General features: G+C 44.7%; 1 protein-coding gene across 1 annotated transcript in view; it reads left to right on the top strand.

Annotated features, from left to right (window-relative positions):
- The window catches only part of LOC135908090 (trafficking kinesin-binding protein 2-like), an 87286-nt gene that overhangs the window by 36125 nt on the left and 34262 nt on the right, over positions 1-16899 (top strand). The window contains exons 9-11 of the mRNA XM_065439841.1: positions 1618-1692; positions 15039-15175; positions 15814-15951. Of these exons, the coding sequence (XP_065295913.1) occupies positions 1618-1692; positions 15039-15175; positions 15814-15951 (350 nt within the window). The remainder of the gene's footprint in view (positions 1-1617; positions 1693-15038; positions 15176-15813; positions 15952-16899) is intronic.

The following is a 16899-nucleotide window of genomic DNA, read 5'->3' as shown; positions in this document are numbered from 1 at the left end:
CCAAGGCACACATTGGAATGGGGCTGCAGTGGCCTGGAATCAATGTGGTGGTTAGTCTGGCTTACTACGCCAACTTGTATTACATGCTCCGCAGCATCGGCACTAGATCTTATTGTGACAAATATTGACACCGTAATCTACAGCGCAGGTACTATCATATCTATTAGTGAACACTTTCCTGACTCTGTAAGTTATCATAACTAACCACTGAATAGAAATTCACGACAGGAGCTGCTCATCATTCAACTAATTGCAACTGAGAATATTTAATCATTCAAAATTGACATAATGAATCAAAACTGGCTGTCTTTAAAGAAGAAGAAATATACAAGTGGCACTTATGATGTCTTGATGAATATTTTTATGCGTATTTATGTAAAGCGTTTTCCTTTCAGAATGTTTACACCACCGAGAAATTCCAAAAAACCTTGGGTTACCTGTGAGCATCTCAAAATGATAAAAAGTAAAATATATGTTATATTTCATTGTTGTGCACACACTCTTTGAAATCGAATAAATGCTGAAATCAAGCATTCTAAAAAAGCCTGTTATAGTTGTCTTCTTGAAAATGCTTTTTAACAGCGATTTAACTACATGGAAGCTCATTAATAATATACTTGGGCATGAAAATAAACATGCCCTGCCTCCTTAATACTTCTCCATTACGATTTAACCAGCACATCACTCCCAAATCACTTGGAACAACCACTTTATAAACATATCATAAGAAGCCAACAAACACTTACACCAAGGATAACATAAGGGAAATTACTTGCGCTTAATGAAAGAAATAAAGAAACGAGAAATTAATGGAAATTAAAGTAGATGAAAAAACAACTTGCAGCAGGTGGGAACCGAACCCACAACCTTAGCATTTCGCGTGCGATGCTCTACCAATTGAGCTACAGCGGCGCCGTTTCCCCATCCACTTTCTTGGATATTTATGTGCCGCAGTAAAACCCTGGGAGTGTTAGCCAGCGCCACCACTCACAGACCTTGGAGGCGGACGTGGAACGTCCTTTTTGCCGTAGGCGTCACGAGAACGGGATCTTTTCTATAGGTGAAGGCAACTGGTCAATAAACCCACACATGCTACCTGAAGGCATCAATGTTGCTGGAATCAAGACCCTCGCTATGTAATAAACGAGAAGAAAGGGGGTTAACCAAGGGGCCCGATTTTTATTAGTCATATCATAAGAAGCTAACAAACACTGACACCAAGGACAACATAGGGGAAATTACTTGTGCTTAATGAATGAAATAAAGAAACGAGAAATTAATGGAAATTAAAGTGGATGAAAAAACAACTTGCCGCAGGTGAGAACCGAACCCACAACCTTTGCATTTCGCGCTGGCTAACACTCCCAGGGTTCTACTACGGCACATAAATACCCAAGAAAGTGGATGGGGAAACGGCGCCGCTGTAGCTCAATTGGTAAAACATCGCACGCGAAATGCGAAGGTTGTGGGTTTGGTTCCCACCTGCAGCAAGTTGTTTTTTCATTCTGTGGAGAAGTACACCTGCTAGTTTTGCATATATCGTCTGTTCTGTTGCAGTGGAAACTTCTATCTTGCTCACTGTATTCTTTCTTTCTTTTTGTTGTTCCGCCTTTGCAGTTTCAAGCCTGCCTGCAGCCCCTGGTCTCAATCTGAGGAGTCTGAAGAGTCAGACTGCAATGACAGTCAATACTCGTGAGTAAGGCGAGAGTGTTTGCCCCTTTCAAACAGTTTGCAAGCATAGAGATGCCTACTTCTCTTTCCTTATTTTCCTGGTCTCTTAACAGCAGGTTGGCCTGCTGGATCTTTGCTCACCTATGTTAACCGTCTGTGATACTATCGCTGCTTTTCTCTCCCGAGAAATATAAAGCTCTGGGCTAAGTTGGTTGTACAGTCGGTGTGAAGAGTTTGCAAGGTAGGGTGTTTCCACTAGGAACTGTAATTTTGTACAATTTGTGGACTGTAGCCACCACTAAAACTGTACAGCACTATGTTTTCACATATACCGTATTTACTTGCATAATGATCGCACTCGCGTAATGATCGCACCCCTGAATTTTGTCGTCAAAATTCGTTTTCTTTAAATTTCCCGTGTAATGATCGCACCCCGAACTTGCCGCAGCGATATGTCATGTGCCAAGTCTAGCTAATAATGATCGCGCTTACCATCTGTCGTATGCTACGTGAACAACTCTTCAAGACAAGCCAAGCGGTCTGCACGCACCAAACATTCTTAACTAGATGCCTCATTTCATTACTTTCATCACTTTCCGCACTTCCATGACAAAAAGAGATACAACCAAACTTGCCTTTATTATGGGTAGGCATTTTAATGGTTGTGGTCAACAAAAACAAAAAAGGTGCCTTTCGATTCTTTTCATCTGCACTCGTGAGCACGCAACAAATTGCGCGCGGCAATGATAGTAGCCACGTTTACTCCGATACGTTAAAGGTGTGCCATATTCATACGTTGACGCTTGTAACACAGCTAAGATATTCGCCCACCCTTAGCGGAAACGTGCCGTGTTAGGATAGCAGTGAAGATAGATGCCGCAGTTCCCGCAGCACGCCGGCCATGCGTTTCTGTCACTGCCAGCTAAGCGCGCCCATCTGTTTCTGTCCCCTCAAAGTGGACATGGCTACGTTATTGCCGCGAACTTGCCGATATTAACAATATTATTCATCACTGATACGGAAGAAACTGTTTCGATGCACGTGATCTACTCACGAGAAGAAAAAAAATCACGTTCGGCACGTTCGACTTGCTCCGCCGGCTGCCATTTTTGTTTTGGCGTCCCGCACCCGCATCCCGCACAAACGCATGATGAAAAAATTTTTTTTTTTCGCGGGAAATTTAACCCGCGTAATGATCGCACCCCTGAATTTGCGTCAATTTTTCTGACGAAAGGTGCGATCATTATGCGAGTAAATACGGTACTAGCCAGGCTGGAAGTCCAATTGCCACGGTGTAGAAATGCTTAAGTTTTTTTCAGACCCTGCTGCTTGTGAACTTTTGACGCCGACAGTACAGTGCAGTCCACTTATAATAATATCGAGAAGAACGAAAAATACATACCTTTGTAGCTCTGAAACCTACAATAAAAAATTGATGTTGTAGAAAAAAGGCTGTGAAAAATGATACATTTATTTATACCTCTAAACAGCGTGAGAAGCGTTAGGTGCACTGAAATAGGCAGAAATCTGCAGTTACTTTTGCGGAAGCTTCAGGTTCACAACTGCGGTGTGCATTGCATTCAGCGGCTGCGCAAACACTGGCAACTATAATTTAGCGTACATGAAATCAATGAGCGATTCCATCGAAGAAAGTGTGCTTCGTGTGAACATTAGGGTCGGTGTCAGACGGGCCACTGTCAATCTCGTCGCCTCATCGGAGATGCTTCACAGAATGAGGCAGTGCTGATATGCATTCGTAAACTGCTCTATCGAAGCACCACCTATTTTATCGCCCGTAGCAATGTGCTCCCAGAGTTTGGAAATGTCAGTGGCTGCCAGCGTGTTGTGTTGGTTTCACACATTGGGGTTTCGGCCAGGCGCACAAATTCGCCGTTTCTGTTCATCGGCATGGTCACTGCTTGTTGCTTTCATGATCGTGGCGCTCGCGTTTTTCAGAATTGTTAATATCATCGACTGCACGAGCTGGTACTTTGAGTATCGCAATATTTGCAGCTTTGTCTCAAGTGACACAACTTTGCAATTTGTCGGGGCGCTTACCGTTGCTTCCGCGGGGCATTTCCGCTCACGGAGGATGAGAGGGAGATTGTAGAAAGGAAGCGCAAGCGCAGTTCACTGTTCGCCTTTTTTCAAATTATTATTATTATTTTTTTTTTTGGCGCTCGCCGGCAACGCAGAAGCGAAGCAGCTTGTGCCATCTTGTGGCATGCTGCGCCAACTTGTGATGCTCTCCGTGGCTTTCGCAATTGGCGTGCTGGCGGGATGCACCACGCAGTAATGGCAGCAGATACGAACACGCATAGGCAAACTTTTTGCCCCATCTCGGTTAGGGGGAACTTAGGAAAGCAAACTTCTCAATTATTCTGCATGGAAAATGCCGCCCAAAAGGCAGAATTTCAATCGTTATACCCGATATGTGGTGAATAACATATCGTTATGCATGTCTTTTTTTCTCATAGCCCTAATGCATAAGTTGTTTCTCTGAAAACAACTCATTGTTATAACTGCTATATATTTATATGGGTATCATCATGAGTGCACTACACTGTACACATCTAACTGGAGCATAGCAGAACCGGAACAGTGGGAAGCAATAGCGCTGTGCTATCAGGTCACTGGTATTTTTTTTTTTTGCATCCTGTTTCACTGCCATTCTCATTTAAGACCTTTTCTTTCAGCATGTCAAGTGGTATATTGTTTTTCATGGGTGAGGAAGAAAAAAGACGCTGTCTTATCTGGCAATGGGAGCTGGCTCCAATGGCTGTTGCTGCGGCAGCATTGTTCCTTTTGTGATAACTGTCACTTGACAGTGATCTTGTTGCTACAAAAACAAGCCATTGTTTAAAACTTTTCTATCTGACGCCTTGGTAGCAAAGGTGATGGCTCTGATTGGTTGCCAAAGTGCATGTTTTCTTGCCATGCTTGTCGGGCAACTTTTGCTCGACCTTTAGGCGGAGGGTGAGAGTTTACGACCGTTCAGACCGAATGCACCACAGCTCCTGCAGCTCTGATGTTTTTGAGATGACTGTGTTGCTTTTTGCCGCAAAGATGTGATTTTCAAAGCTCTGAACTGTGTTTGAATAACCAGATAATATCCGTCGTCATCAACGTTGGCTAGGGATTCTAGCACCTCGCAACATCATAATGCACTGGTAGGTTTATCAAACATTTTGTGCAGTAGTTGCAAGAAACTGCTGACAGTGTTTATCTTGTGGTAGGAAAACTGCTTAATTCATGCATGCATATAGGAGAGAGATGAATTTGTCTAGTTGGTATTGATTCATAATTATGCAGTGCATAATTCATGTGAGCATGTTTTCTTGAAAGACAAGGTTGAGCACTTGCACGGTTGCTGCGAGGCATTTCGCTTGGTGTACAGTCCAACCCACTTATAACAATATTCAAGTGCCACGAACCATTGTTATAACCGATAATTGTTATAACCGGGTTGCATGAAAAAAGTGCTAGCGGGGGTGGCAGAACTGTTGTGCAAAAACTAGAATGGCGGGGAGGCCAGTGCCCCTCACCACTTCCTTCCTCCATTCGACTGCTGATTGTGTTGACTCGTTTAACTGTTTAACTGTGCTGCCTGCGCACTCCAATTGTGTGCAACAAGCCGCGGCTGTCGGCATTCATAAATGCGCTGCTATAACTGCAAAGCGGGCTCACGGACGGCAATTGACATGCAAACTCCGCCGAGGCATCACTTTGGTGGCCTCAAAAAAGGACTTTTAATATATGCAAGAAGAATGCTGTGGCAGCCTCTCAGCTTCAGGAATCCAGAAGAAATGGGGGGGGGGGGGGCGGCAAGGTCGCCACAATTATCTTGCCATGTACTTCTCACTGGCTTGCATGAGAAAAACCCCATGTCCGTCAGCTTTTCTTGTGTTACGTGAGGCTTGCTGACATCCTTTTCAAAGGCATCCAGGTGCTCCACGTAGTGTAGCCGAAGGTCCCTCGTGAAAACGAAGCTGTTGAGATAGCCTGCCTTAGTGCCTCATCGCTGCCGCCATTGTCACCGTCACTATTTGATTTAAGAATGTTCGCAATGATCGCCTCATTGGTTAGAAGTACTTTGTTTCCAAATCTATAGCAGTGCACTTTCTTTTCACCAGCAATGGGGTGTATTGCTGATGGTCAGCGGGCGGATCAGCCATCTTCTGTTTCGGTGGCGAGTCAAACGAGACAAAAAAAAACGCATGGCCAGAAACAACTTCGACGCAACCAACAAAGACGAGCATGAGTGGCTTAATGCGTTGGCAGAACTGCGCAACATGAAGTGCCAGCAAGCAATCTGGGAGCAGCGCGAAGCCCTGTCAGCGAAGTTGGCAAGACCCATTCGTGCTTCGGAGGGTGGGGTGGTACAGAAGCTATAAGGCACAGCCCATTTGTGTTCACAGAGGTGGAAGGGTGATGGGAGGGAGGCGCACGAGGCTGGTGGTGAGAAGGCAGGAAAACAGTACGTGTGGCATGCCGTGGGTCACATTTCTTTTTTTCTTTCTTTTTTTTTCAGGAATTTCACTTCCCATTTCCCTTCGGCACGGAGACCTAGTAGCCAGACTTCATCGTTATAATCGATAATGTGGCATCGGGACATCGTAGTAAGCGGGTTATTTCCCCATAGAAAACATACAGAAGTTGACAGTGCAGCAGCTTCTCATTGTTATAACCCATATGTTGTTAAAACCAGCATTGTTATAAGTGGGTTTGACTGTAGTAAAAATGTTGTTACATGGGCATGCTAACTATAGTTGGAACTACAGTGCTTTGCTGTAGTATTGCATAGATAATTGTAAATAAACATTGATCACAGTTATCTTGTATTACAGATATTACAAACGGTGATTGCATACATAAATGTGATTAGCCTTTACTTTGTTAGCTAGACATAACTACGATACATTCTAATTGATGTCCAATTAAACCATGGTTTATGTGTTCCTCTGTAACTAGACCTTGCTTTCTGTTTGAGCAGGAGCATCTCGTATTCCCGACAGATTAGCAGTGCCACTATGATTGTGCCATTAATCCCTTAAGTGTTTTATTTTTTTTGAATATTTCCAAACCAAAAGTGCCTATTTTTTTTATTGCTGATTTTGAATCATATTGCACTAGAAAGCAACTACTCAATGTTGAAAAAATATTTGCACCACATACTAAGTCAAATCAACGTAATACAGTTTATTTCTGAACGTTACATAAGAAACCTGCTGCTTATAAAAGGTACAAACCACATAAAGAAAACAGTTGAGAAACTGCTGTATGTACTCTAGATGGTAATCTGGAAATGTCAAAATCAAAGTCTTGCCTGGAATGGCCAAAAATAGATATCAAGGAGGCTCCACACCAGGATTGTCGACATCAAGCTGCACCCACTAACGAGCACTCGCAATGTTCGCTTTAGAGATGTTCTCGTCATCACCAGAAGAAATGCTCAATTCAGTGTCATCGCTGTCTCCTTCATTTCCGGACACAAGATAAGCATCAATATTCGAATCATCTTCATTGAAAGAGGATGACAAAGATGACAAAGCTTCTTTTTCCCGTTGACAGGCCAGCTATGCATGTGTCGGCGCCATTAGTTGCTATGTTTTTACACAAAAATTGCACTCCTGCTGCAGGAGAAACCAAAATTGTCAGCTAAGTGCTTCCATCTGGTGGGCGACACGCTATCTAAGCTGTAGACAAGCCCTTCTTGTCTTGTCCTAAACATTCAAGAGGAGAAGCTATTCTGGTAGGACAGTTATGAATGCTTTGTGTAGGACAAGTTGTGCTTGTTACAAATACTTATATGGTTAACAGTGCTCTCATTGATATGCTTGTCTGCTAGTGGTTGTATGGACTCAGACAAAGGGCAAACTTTCAGTGTTGTTCATAGGCACTTCATCTCCCATGCATCTGTAGTATTAGTTGCATCTGTTTAAAGAATGAAAAATTGGCTGGAAGGCTCAATTTGCTTGTGGCCAGCCCTTGCAACTTGAAGGGATACTGTATTTACTCAAATCTAATGTGCACTTTTTCCAGATAAAACGGGTCCAAAAATTGCATGCGTGTTAGAATCGAGTACGTACGACCCTAAATCTGTGTTGCCATATCGCCATTGGCATTTCAAAATGGCCACCTCATACGCGCTTTGGGCCTAGCTGCCATAGCTTCCTCCATGTGCTGTATAGTATGTGTGCTTAAATTAGTCCATGGGTTTCCTGCAATATACTACAGGGAACTCTGGTGCTGCAGTCATTGACCCCCCATGGGAATGATGATAAGTACATAGATTCATCTTATCTCTGTGCTTGTGGATTCAGACATTCTTGTGGCTTTGTATATTAGGCTTTATATGCCTTCATTGCCGTAAATTTCAGAGCAATCTATACTCTCCGAAGTGCAGAAGACTTTGCGAACATGCACAATCGCTACTAATTGCAATGATTGCGCTTGTCGAGGTGGCCAATTCGAAACACTCCCAAGCGTCTCAAGGCACTGGTGTGCCCACGATAAATTCATAGGGGCGTTTCACATCGCCTATCGATGCATGTGTCCGTGGCTTAATGGTTTCAATATCAGGCTTCTGTGCTAGAGGTCCTGTTCAAATCCTGCTGTCGGACAATTTTAATAATGTTTATTTAATTATTTATTGCGCCGTACATTGTTGAAAATGACGAGTTTACAAAGTCACAAAGCCGTTTGAAGCCAGAATGACTAAGCTTAGGCAAATCCATGTACTTCTCATAATTCCCATGCTGGTAAAACCGCCGCCATCGTAGCTCCCATAGACACTAGCACCAGAGTTTCCTCTAGTAATTGTGGTAAGAAAATCTCTGGGTTAGTCCACCATCCATGTTCCTGTTTTCTGCGTTTGCTCTATCAGCATGGAAGTGCCATCTGCGAAGACAAGCCGAGTGTTGATCACGATGCCACAATTAAAAGGAAAGTGATCACGTGAGCGGAGACAGGTAGCAATTGGGCCACATCACGGGCGTTCGAAGTTCCCGAAACTCGCGTGCGGGACTGGCGCAATCAGGAGAGGCGTTCTACTCCGGCGGCTGCTGCATAGGCACGGCCGCACGGCTGCTATATTGAAAGCGATATATGATGGAGGCAGTCTATGCATCTAGGCGCACAGCACTGTGTTCTCATCGCTGAGTTCACATTGAAGCGAGAGGCCACACAAAGGTCAATTCGCTCGCTCCTGCTACCGCACTTTCTCATACAGCGTTCTGATAAAAGGTTTCCGGGGTCATTGAGTGAGATGTGTTGATGTTTGCTTGTGCACGTGTGACACCATGCTTGTTAATTTCGTTGGTAAGCAAATGTTTGAAAGCCCATACAGCCGATAAACCTACTATCCTTACGTTTTGCATCGTCATCATCATCAGCAGCAGCAGCAGCAGCAGCAGCAGACTATTTTATGTCTACTGCAGGACGAAGGCCTCTCCCTGCGATCTCCAACTACCCTGTCCTTCGCCAACCAATTCCAACTAGCACCCGCAAATTTCCTAATTTCGTCGAACCACCTAGTCTTCTGCCGTCCTCTACTGCGCTTCCCTTCTCTTGGTACCAGTTCTGAAATCCTAATGATCCAACGGTTATCTAATTTGCGCATTACATGACCTGCCCAGCGCTATGTTTTTCTCTGAATGTCTATTAGAATATTGTCCTTACCCGTTTGCTCTCTGATCCAAACCGCTTTCCTTCTATCTCTTAACGTTATGCCTAGCAATCATCATTCCATCGCATTTTGCGCGGTCCTTAACTTGTTCTCAAGCTTCTTCGTCAGTCTCCAAGTCTCTGCCCCATATGTCAGCACCGGTAAAATGCACTGATTGTATACCTTCCTTTTCAATGATAATGGTAAGCTTCCAGGCAGAAGCTCACGATGTCTGCCGTATACAATCCAACCCATTTTTATCCTCCTGTGAATTTCCTTCTCATGGTCAGGGTTCCCTGTGATTAGTTGACCTAGGTAAACGTACTCCTTCACAGACTATAGAGACTGACTTGCGATCCTGAACTCTTGTTCCCTTGCCCGATTGTTCGTCATTATCTTTGTCTTCTGCATAATAATCTTCAACCCCACTCTTGCACTCTCCCTGTTAAGGTCCTCAATCATTTGTTGTAACTCGTCTGCAGTGTTGCTGAGGTATTTGCCATCGATCCTTACTCCTAAACCTTCCTAGTTTAATAGCTTGAATACTTCCAAGCACGCAATGAATAGCATTGGAGAGATTGTCTCGCTTTTTGTATAGCTGTCTACTAATTTGATATTGCAATCGACGCTTCACCTTTCGGTTGAAACTGCGACTTTTTTTATTTATCGCAACTTTAGTGCGATAAATAAAAATAAAATAAGTAAATCTTTGTTTTACCAAATCAGAGAAACTTTTATTTCTGTATGAAATGAGGTGCGCTATACTTTCCAACTCTTCCGAATTTTCCGTAAAATGTAAAAATTTTGAGCAGTCTTACGATTTTACAAATCTTGCTTGAAATTTTACGGAAAACATTTTATTTGCAGAAAAATACGGAAACGTGAAAATGTAGTAACACTACACCCTGGTACCTTGCGCCGCCACGAGAAGGCAATACGTGTGCATGGTATCATCATCAGCAGCTGCAAGGTTGTAGTGATTTCTGTCTACTAGGGTGGTCACGAATCCATATCCAGAGCTCGATAGCGCCTTTAGTGCCTCTGCAAACTGTTGACATGTTGCTGCCTTTGTTTGCGCGTGCGCGGGTTTGGACTTCAGTCAGCTTCAGTCACTGCAGTGTTGGCCTTGCCTTTTGTTTGATTAGCTGCCGCGTCGGGCGCAGTTGCGACTCCAGCCTGTAGCGGCTTCGCAGTGCTGTGGCAGACTTGAAGCACCGACAGTATTTTCAAGTGTTTTTGAAATTGTACATGGCAGAATTTCTATGCTTTGTGCCGTCGAAGAAAGGGGAGAAGTTCGGATTCTTCACCATGTGTGCCTGTGATGTGAACATCTCGCATGGCAGCAAGTCGGACATCAAGGTTCACATTGCTTTGAAGAAACATCGGGGATATGTGCGAGCTGCGGACAGTCAGCCAAGCCTAGCAAGTTTTGTACGCAGCGACAATGACCTCGGTGTGATTCATGCAGAATGCCTCTTCACAGTGTTTTTAGTTGAACACAACATGCCGCTGAGTGTCAGCGATCATGCCGGACCGCTTTTCTGGAAGAGGTTCCACAAATGCGAAGAAGCGAAACGCTATGCCTGTGGGCAAACAAAGACGACGTCAATAGTTCGGGAAATGGCCACCAACGTGGAGACTCCTTTGCTGGCTGCCCTAAAACATCAAGTATTTTCGATCGCTGTGACTGGCAGTAACAATAGGGATATGCAGCTTTGCCCTATTATTGCGAGTAGAGTTGAAAGCCGCCTACTTTGCCTTGGGGCAATCCAAGGGGAAGCGACGGGTCACAAGATTGTAAATCTGGTTCTGGACGCGATAAAGTCTCGGAATTTGCCTGTTGGAAACCTGTTGGCTATGTGTTTGGACAGTGCCAATGTCATGATCGGCAAGAAAAACTGAGCCTTTATTCACCAGAGGTAGAGCCACAATGTCCGGACTGTGGCGAATCGTACTGCTCGCTAGCGCACATGCTCTGGCAACGCTCCACATTAAGCAGCACCGTGTTCAGTAAAGAAGACTGGGTGGACGCCTTGCGAAGCAATGACCACCAGACCTAGCTCCGGGCAGTCCAGAGGGCTCACGAAAGGGTGGAGGCTCACGGGCTTCCCGTCCCAACGTGGGTGTAGCTCGCGACCCCTGCTGACCACTAAACCAAGAGTTGGTGGGGAGGGGTCCCTCAGGACTCAATAAAGTTATTTCCTCCTCCTCTACTCTATTGACAGAGGCTCAACCAGGTTTGATAGGGGTTAGTTGCTCATGCCATCTCATCAACTTGGCCGCCCAATAAGGAGCTTCATGTCTTCCTGTAATGGATGAGGTTTTAGTTGACATTTTTTTTACCTAGAGAAAAGCTTGAAAGGGAAAGATCGACTTAGAGTCCAAAAAAATGCACGACGCCGATGTCAAAAAGATGTTGAAGCATTCACCGACACATTGGCTGTCGTTGAAATAGTGTTTTAAGAGGCTGCTCAACCAGTGGAAACCACTACTCAGCTTTTTTAAAAATCTGAAACAAAGCAGTGCAACAAGCAGAGCTTGTTTTTGGAGTCATAACAAATTCTGAAGACTTCCTCACAAACCCCCAAGAACCCTGCACTGACCCCAAAGTCTGGTACACATCTTCACAAGACTGCTGCAGGCCTCGGGAAAAAAAGCACTGACGGTGATGAACAAGTGGAAAGGAGCTCATTCTGGACCTCAAGCAAAAAAACTGAAACTTCATACCAAGGATTCTGGGGAAGCCAGCCACGTGACCCGTGAGGAGCGCCTGTTTAATTTTTTGTCATCGGAGCTAAACAGGGCATGCTCTCTTTTTCTCCAAAATGTTATACTGCTTTTTGAGAAGGCAAACTGCCTTCTTCAGGCACAGGCTCCTCAGATTCATGTACTGAGGGACCTCTTGAACCGCCTTTTTGAGGATCTCCTGACTAGATTTGTGCGCCCAGAGGCGCCATTTGGCCTCTTGTTGTATTAAAACGAGAGGCATTATGTTTATGTCTTGGTCTTCCTAAATTTGTCACTTTTGTACAGCAGCTGAAGTTGCTCAAGTACAAGCTCTGGAAATTGCTTCATTCTACAGCATATGTCATTTTATTATGATGTTCCCTGCTACCATACCCCAGCAGAGTGGCAAATCAAAAGAAGAAACAATCGACGCACTTGATGTCGAGTTTGCTAACTTGCAAGCATGTTATGTTCCAGACGACATATTGAATGAGTCAAGGTGTGATGTGCAGTGGTCGCAATTGGGCAGCATTCGAAGTGTTGACGGATCGCTCAGGTTCCACAGAATTTCAGTGGTTATGCTGGGTATTCCTTCCATTCCCCATAGCAATACTGAATATGAGACAATATTCAGCGCTGTGGACAAAACTTGGAGTGGAGTTTCACTCATCTGTGTGTGAGAAAACACTAGAAAGTCTGCTGATGCTCAAGGGGCACCAGAGTGGTACTTGATTTGAGCAAACCTACACAGAGAACTTTCTGAGCAGGCAATGTTGGCAACAGCAAAATCATTGCAAAATTGTGCCCCAGTGGAGATTTTGCTCTTTGCTCTCTGAGACGTGGATTTCACTTGCAGTTGTGAAGACGTGAGTAAGTTTGTCACAAAAGGTAAATACCTTAAAAAGAAGTGCTGCCGCACAACCTCCCTTGCCGCGATAGTTTTACAAATTTCCAGATATTCAGGTTGGCAGGTATGGGTGTGCGGTACTGTAAAGGGCTTTTCTCATCTTTAGGTCACTGCAAACGGGTGCAGGTTACAATTGAGGCCATTTTTCCCCCTTTGTTTGGTCACGGAAAACGGGTGCACGCAGCAATCGAAGGTGCGTTAGAATCAAGTAAATACGGTAGTTCTTGAAGAGATAATTCTGTATTCTGACCTGTAGCGCATGTTAAGATCCAGGATTGTCACGATTACACTCATCATGACAGTGTGTCCCCTTGGGTGCCGATAGCAAGTTGACCTGTCATGAAGTTTCTGCAAATTTCTACAACTGTTCAATACTATAAACGCTTTGCCGCTACAGAAGTAAGGTCAATAAGCTCTTTCCAAAAGCATTTAGGTCGTATTTTTCATAGTTTCCTACAGCATACTAGAGGGAACTCTGGCGTTGCAGTCATTGACCAACCATGGGAATGATGGGAAGTGCATGGATTTGTCTGATCTTTGTGCTTATGGAGTCAGACGTTGTTGTGGCTTTGTTTATTACGCTTTGTATGCCATCATTGTTGTAAATTTTAGAGAAATCTATACCCTTCGAAGTGCAGAAGACGCTGTGAACACGCACAATCGCTACTAATTGCAACGATTGAGCTTGTCGAGGTGGCCAAATTGAAACATGCCAAGTGTCTCAAGGCACTGGTATGCCCGCAATAAATTTACATCGCCTATCGATGCATGCGTTCATGGCTTAATGGTTTCAATATCGGGCTTCTGTTCTAGAGGTCCTGTGTTCGAATCTTGCTGTTGGGCAATATTAATAATGTCTATGTTATTATTTATTACGCAGTACATAGTTGAAAATGGCGAGTTTACGAAGTCACAAAGCCGTTTGAAGCCAAAAGGGCGAAGTTTAGGCAAATCCATGTACCTCCCATAATTCCCATGCTGGGACAACCGCTCCGATTGCAGCTCCCGTAGACGGTAGCGCCAGAGTTCCCTATAGTAATTGCGGTAAGAAACTCTGTGGTATTTTTTCCCTATGTGGCCAAAAGCAGCCTGTCCAAAGTTGTGTACGCAAACACTAAGTTCTAAAAATGGCACCGATGCGAGTTGCATCCATGGCCACAGAGCACGATGCTGACTTTTTGTCGATCACGATGTTCCAGTGATCGTGATTGGTTGCCGGACGATCTAAGCAATGGAGATTTCAACCTTCACAAATCATCAAGCAGTAGTAGCACAGATGACGAGTCAGATCATGTGGCCAGTATCCGAAACAGTATTCGCCTTGACCAAAACAGTCTGCATCCTGCACCTCCCAGGTTGACATTCATTGGATCGCCTGTATGCTGCGCAGCCAACATGCCTTTCTACAACTCCCGTTTTCCTTTTCTTTTCAATATGTGCTAATAGAGATCGCACTATCTTGTACTGTTCAAAGCTAATATACACAATGACATTTGCTATTTTTTTTAACAAGAACAGTAAAAGTGCCATAGGTGTTCCTTTTAATATACTTTTAAAGAAATGCAAGAAAAATGCAGCTATAAAAAAACCTGCAGTTAAATTTTCGAAATTGCTTCTGGCAGTTAAGGGGTAAGCTTGGCAATTTGATATGTCTGCAGATTTGTGTAGGTGACTGTTCATATCCTCGTGGGTTTCAGATTGCTGTTAATGGTAATGAAGGGAATTGAAGGGTCATTGGAGTATTTTTTTCCCCTTATTTTTATCAGCCCATGCACAACTAACAAAAGTGTGTTGATTTGGATTTTCCTAGGTATGTCGACTTTTGCCTATCATGCTACAGCTTCAGTCTGCTTGGGAACATAAAGGAAATCTCCGGCACTTCTGTTCCTTGCTTTACTGTGGCATTAGCATGTGCTCATTTTTGTGAAATTGTGACCTCTCATTTGAACTTCAAGTTTGTCTTGCTTCCTGCTTTTTTTACGATTGGGAACTTCTGTGACTGGGCAGTATTTTGGGTGTCAACCATCCATCAAAGATCCTCTCTCACCTTCCCATCCCTCCCCACAGCTCGCTAAGCAGCCTAGGCCTGAGCCCTCGCAAAGGACGGCGGGGTTCCAGTCGTCGGCTTCCACAGAGTTCCTGGGGTCCTGTGGCTCGACCATTCCGCCTCTCTGACAAGCTCCTCATGGTCAAGCCTCTGGAGGGTGGGTACCTTGCACTGGGCCATATCTTCGTGGGCAGCGTTGCCAGACCATCTGTCTTGCCAGGGAAAGTCTGAATTGGTGGACAATGCTGCAGAACGCCGAGAAACCTGGCAGGATGCTAAGGGCCGGCACAGCAAATGGTGGAGCAAGAAGTGATAGCCATACCAGTAGAAAACATAAAGGCGGTAGCATTAACTAAAGTGTGAGTGGGTAATTTCCTAGTCTATATTCTTGTTGAGCATAGAGCAGATAAATGGTTGTTTATTAGAGTGACAGAATAGATGTCAAGGAAAGTGAAACACTTAAATTTAAGGGTTAGAATGAGATTAAATACAGTAAGGCAATTGGGAAATTAGCTGCCATGGCATAGAGTTGGCTAATGTAGGAGAAAGGTATGATTTAAGATCACTCGAAGAGACTTTTGTCTTGCAGTAAACTTGGAACAGGCTGATGATATTTAGAGGAGTGCTCAATTGTTAAGTTACCTTTGGAGTCACAGTGACTGCATTCAGTCTCGTTACCACTGCACCCCACAGGCCAAGGCAGCACAGGTACCTTGAGAAAGCCACTGATGCCATTTTTTCTATGACCTTGCATGACGCTGCAGCCAGGCAACCAAACTGAGCTTATTGATGCAGGTTCGGAGTTGCTCAAGCAATGGCAGCGTCTGGCAACACCTGGGCTCAGCGACTTCTTCGAAGACCAAGGGTCGGGGGTCAGGCTAAAAGGCGGTCTCCCAGTACAGCCGCCTCTGGAGGCTGCGCAGGAATCCCCAGGTAGGTGTATATAAAACTTCACAAATATGCTTTGTCTGTATGGGCTCCTGTGATATGAAGTTGGAACTGCACTGATGATTTGGCAATAACAGACGCCCTATGCGATTCTTTTGATGTACCACTAGTTATGCTGTAATGAAGCAGACGCACCCCTGTGCATGTGCCGACTGAAGAGGAAGATGAAGCACCATACCGTCATCGTGAGTGAGCCTTGTGCTACGGACAGCCCTTGCAGTGTGCCTTTCTATATGTAGCGTTCACAACGCTCACAGCAGAAGTAGTGGCCAAACGAAGACGCTGCCGAGGTTGATCCCACAAGCGCTGATGTTGCCCTGCTCCCGACTTCAACGGAGGCTGTAGCTGCTTTGGCCCTTCTATGCTGCTGCTGTGGCACAATAGAGGGCGCCGGCCAATTGCTTGTCGATCGTTTAGGCTATATTGGGGACTCCGCGTTTAAGCGCGCGGCTGCCAGTAAGAAGCAGGGTGCACTGCTGCAGTACTTTCAGCCAAATAAATAAATACTTTGTGTGAAGCTTCAAGTGCATATTACCTGCACCACGATTGGGGCATGATCGGGGATCGTTGTTCGGAACAGGCTTTCGGTTACGCTGCGCACATTTGGTCTAGGCCACCCCGACTTCACGCAGCTGACGAGGTCGGCGCTGCTTAGGCTAATTGCGCTCAGTGCACTTGACCGCGCGCTGACTGCTGACGAAGATGGTGTGGCCTAGGCCAATTGCGCACAGCGCAACCGAACGTGCGCTCCAAACAACGATCCCTTATTGTGCCCTTGGTTCATTGATTGATTTGCAGAAGCTTTTGACACGTTTTTGACACGATTTTATATATTGAATTTTGGCTATATCGAACTATTTTGCCATCACCGCACTGTTCGATATATCGAGGTTCGACTTAAATAAATAAATAAATAAATAAATAAATAAATAA

Source organism: Dermacentor albipictus, chromosome 5 (assembly GCF_038994185.2).
Source record: "Dermacentor albipictus isolate Rhodes 1998 colony chromosome 5, USDA_Dalb.pri_finalv2, whole genome shotgun sequence".
NCBI lineage: Eukaryota > Metazoa > Arthropoda > Arachnida > Ixodida > Ixodidae > Dermacentor > Dermacentor albipictus.
Note: the sequence above shows the minus strand (reverse complement) of the source record. Positions and strands in the feature narration are given on the sequence as shown.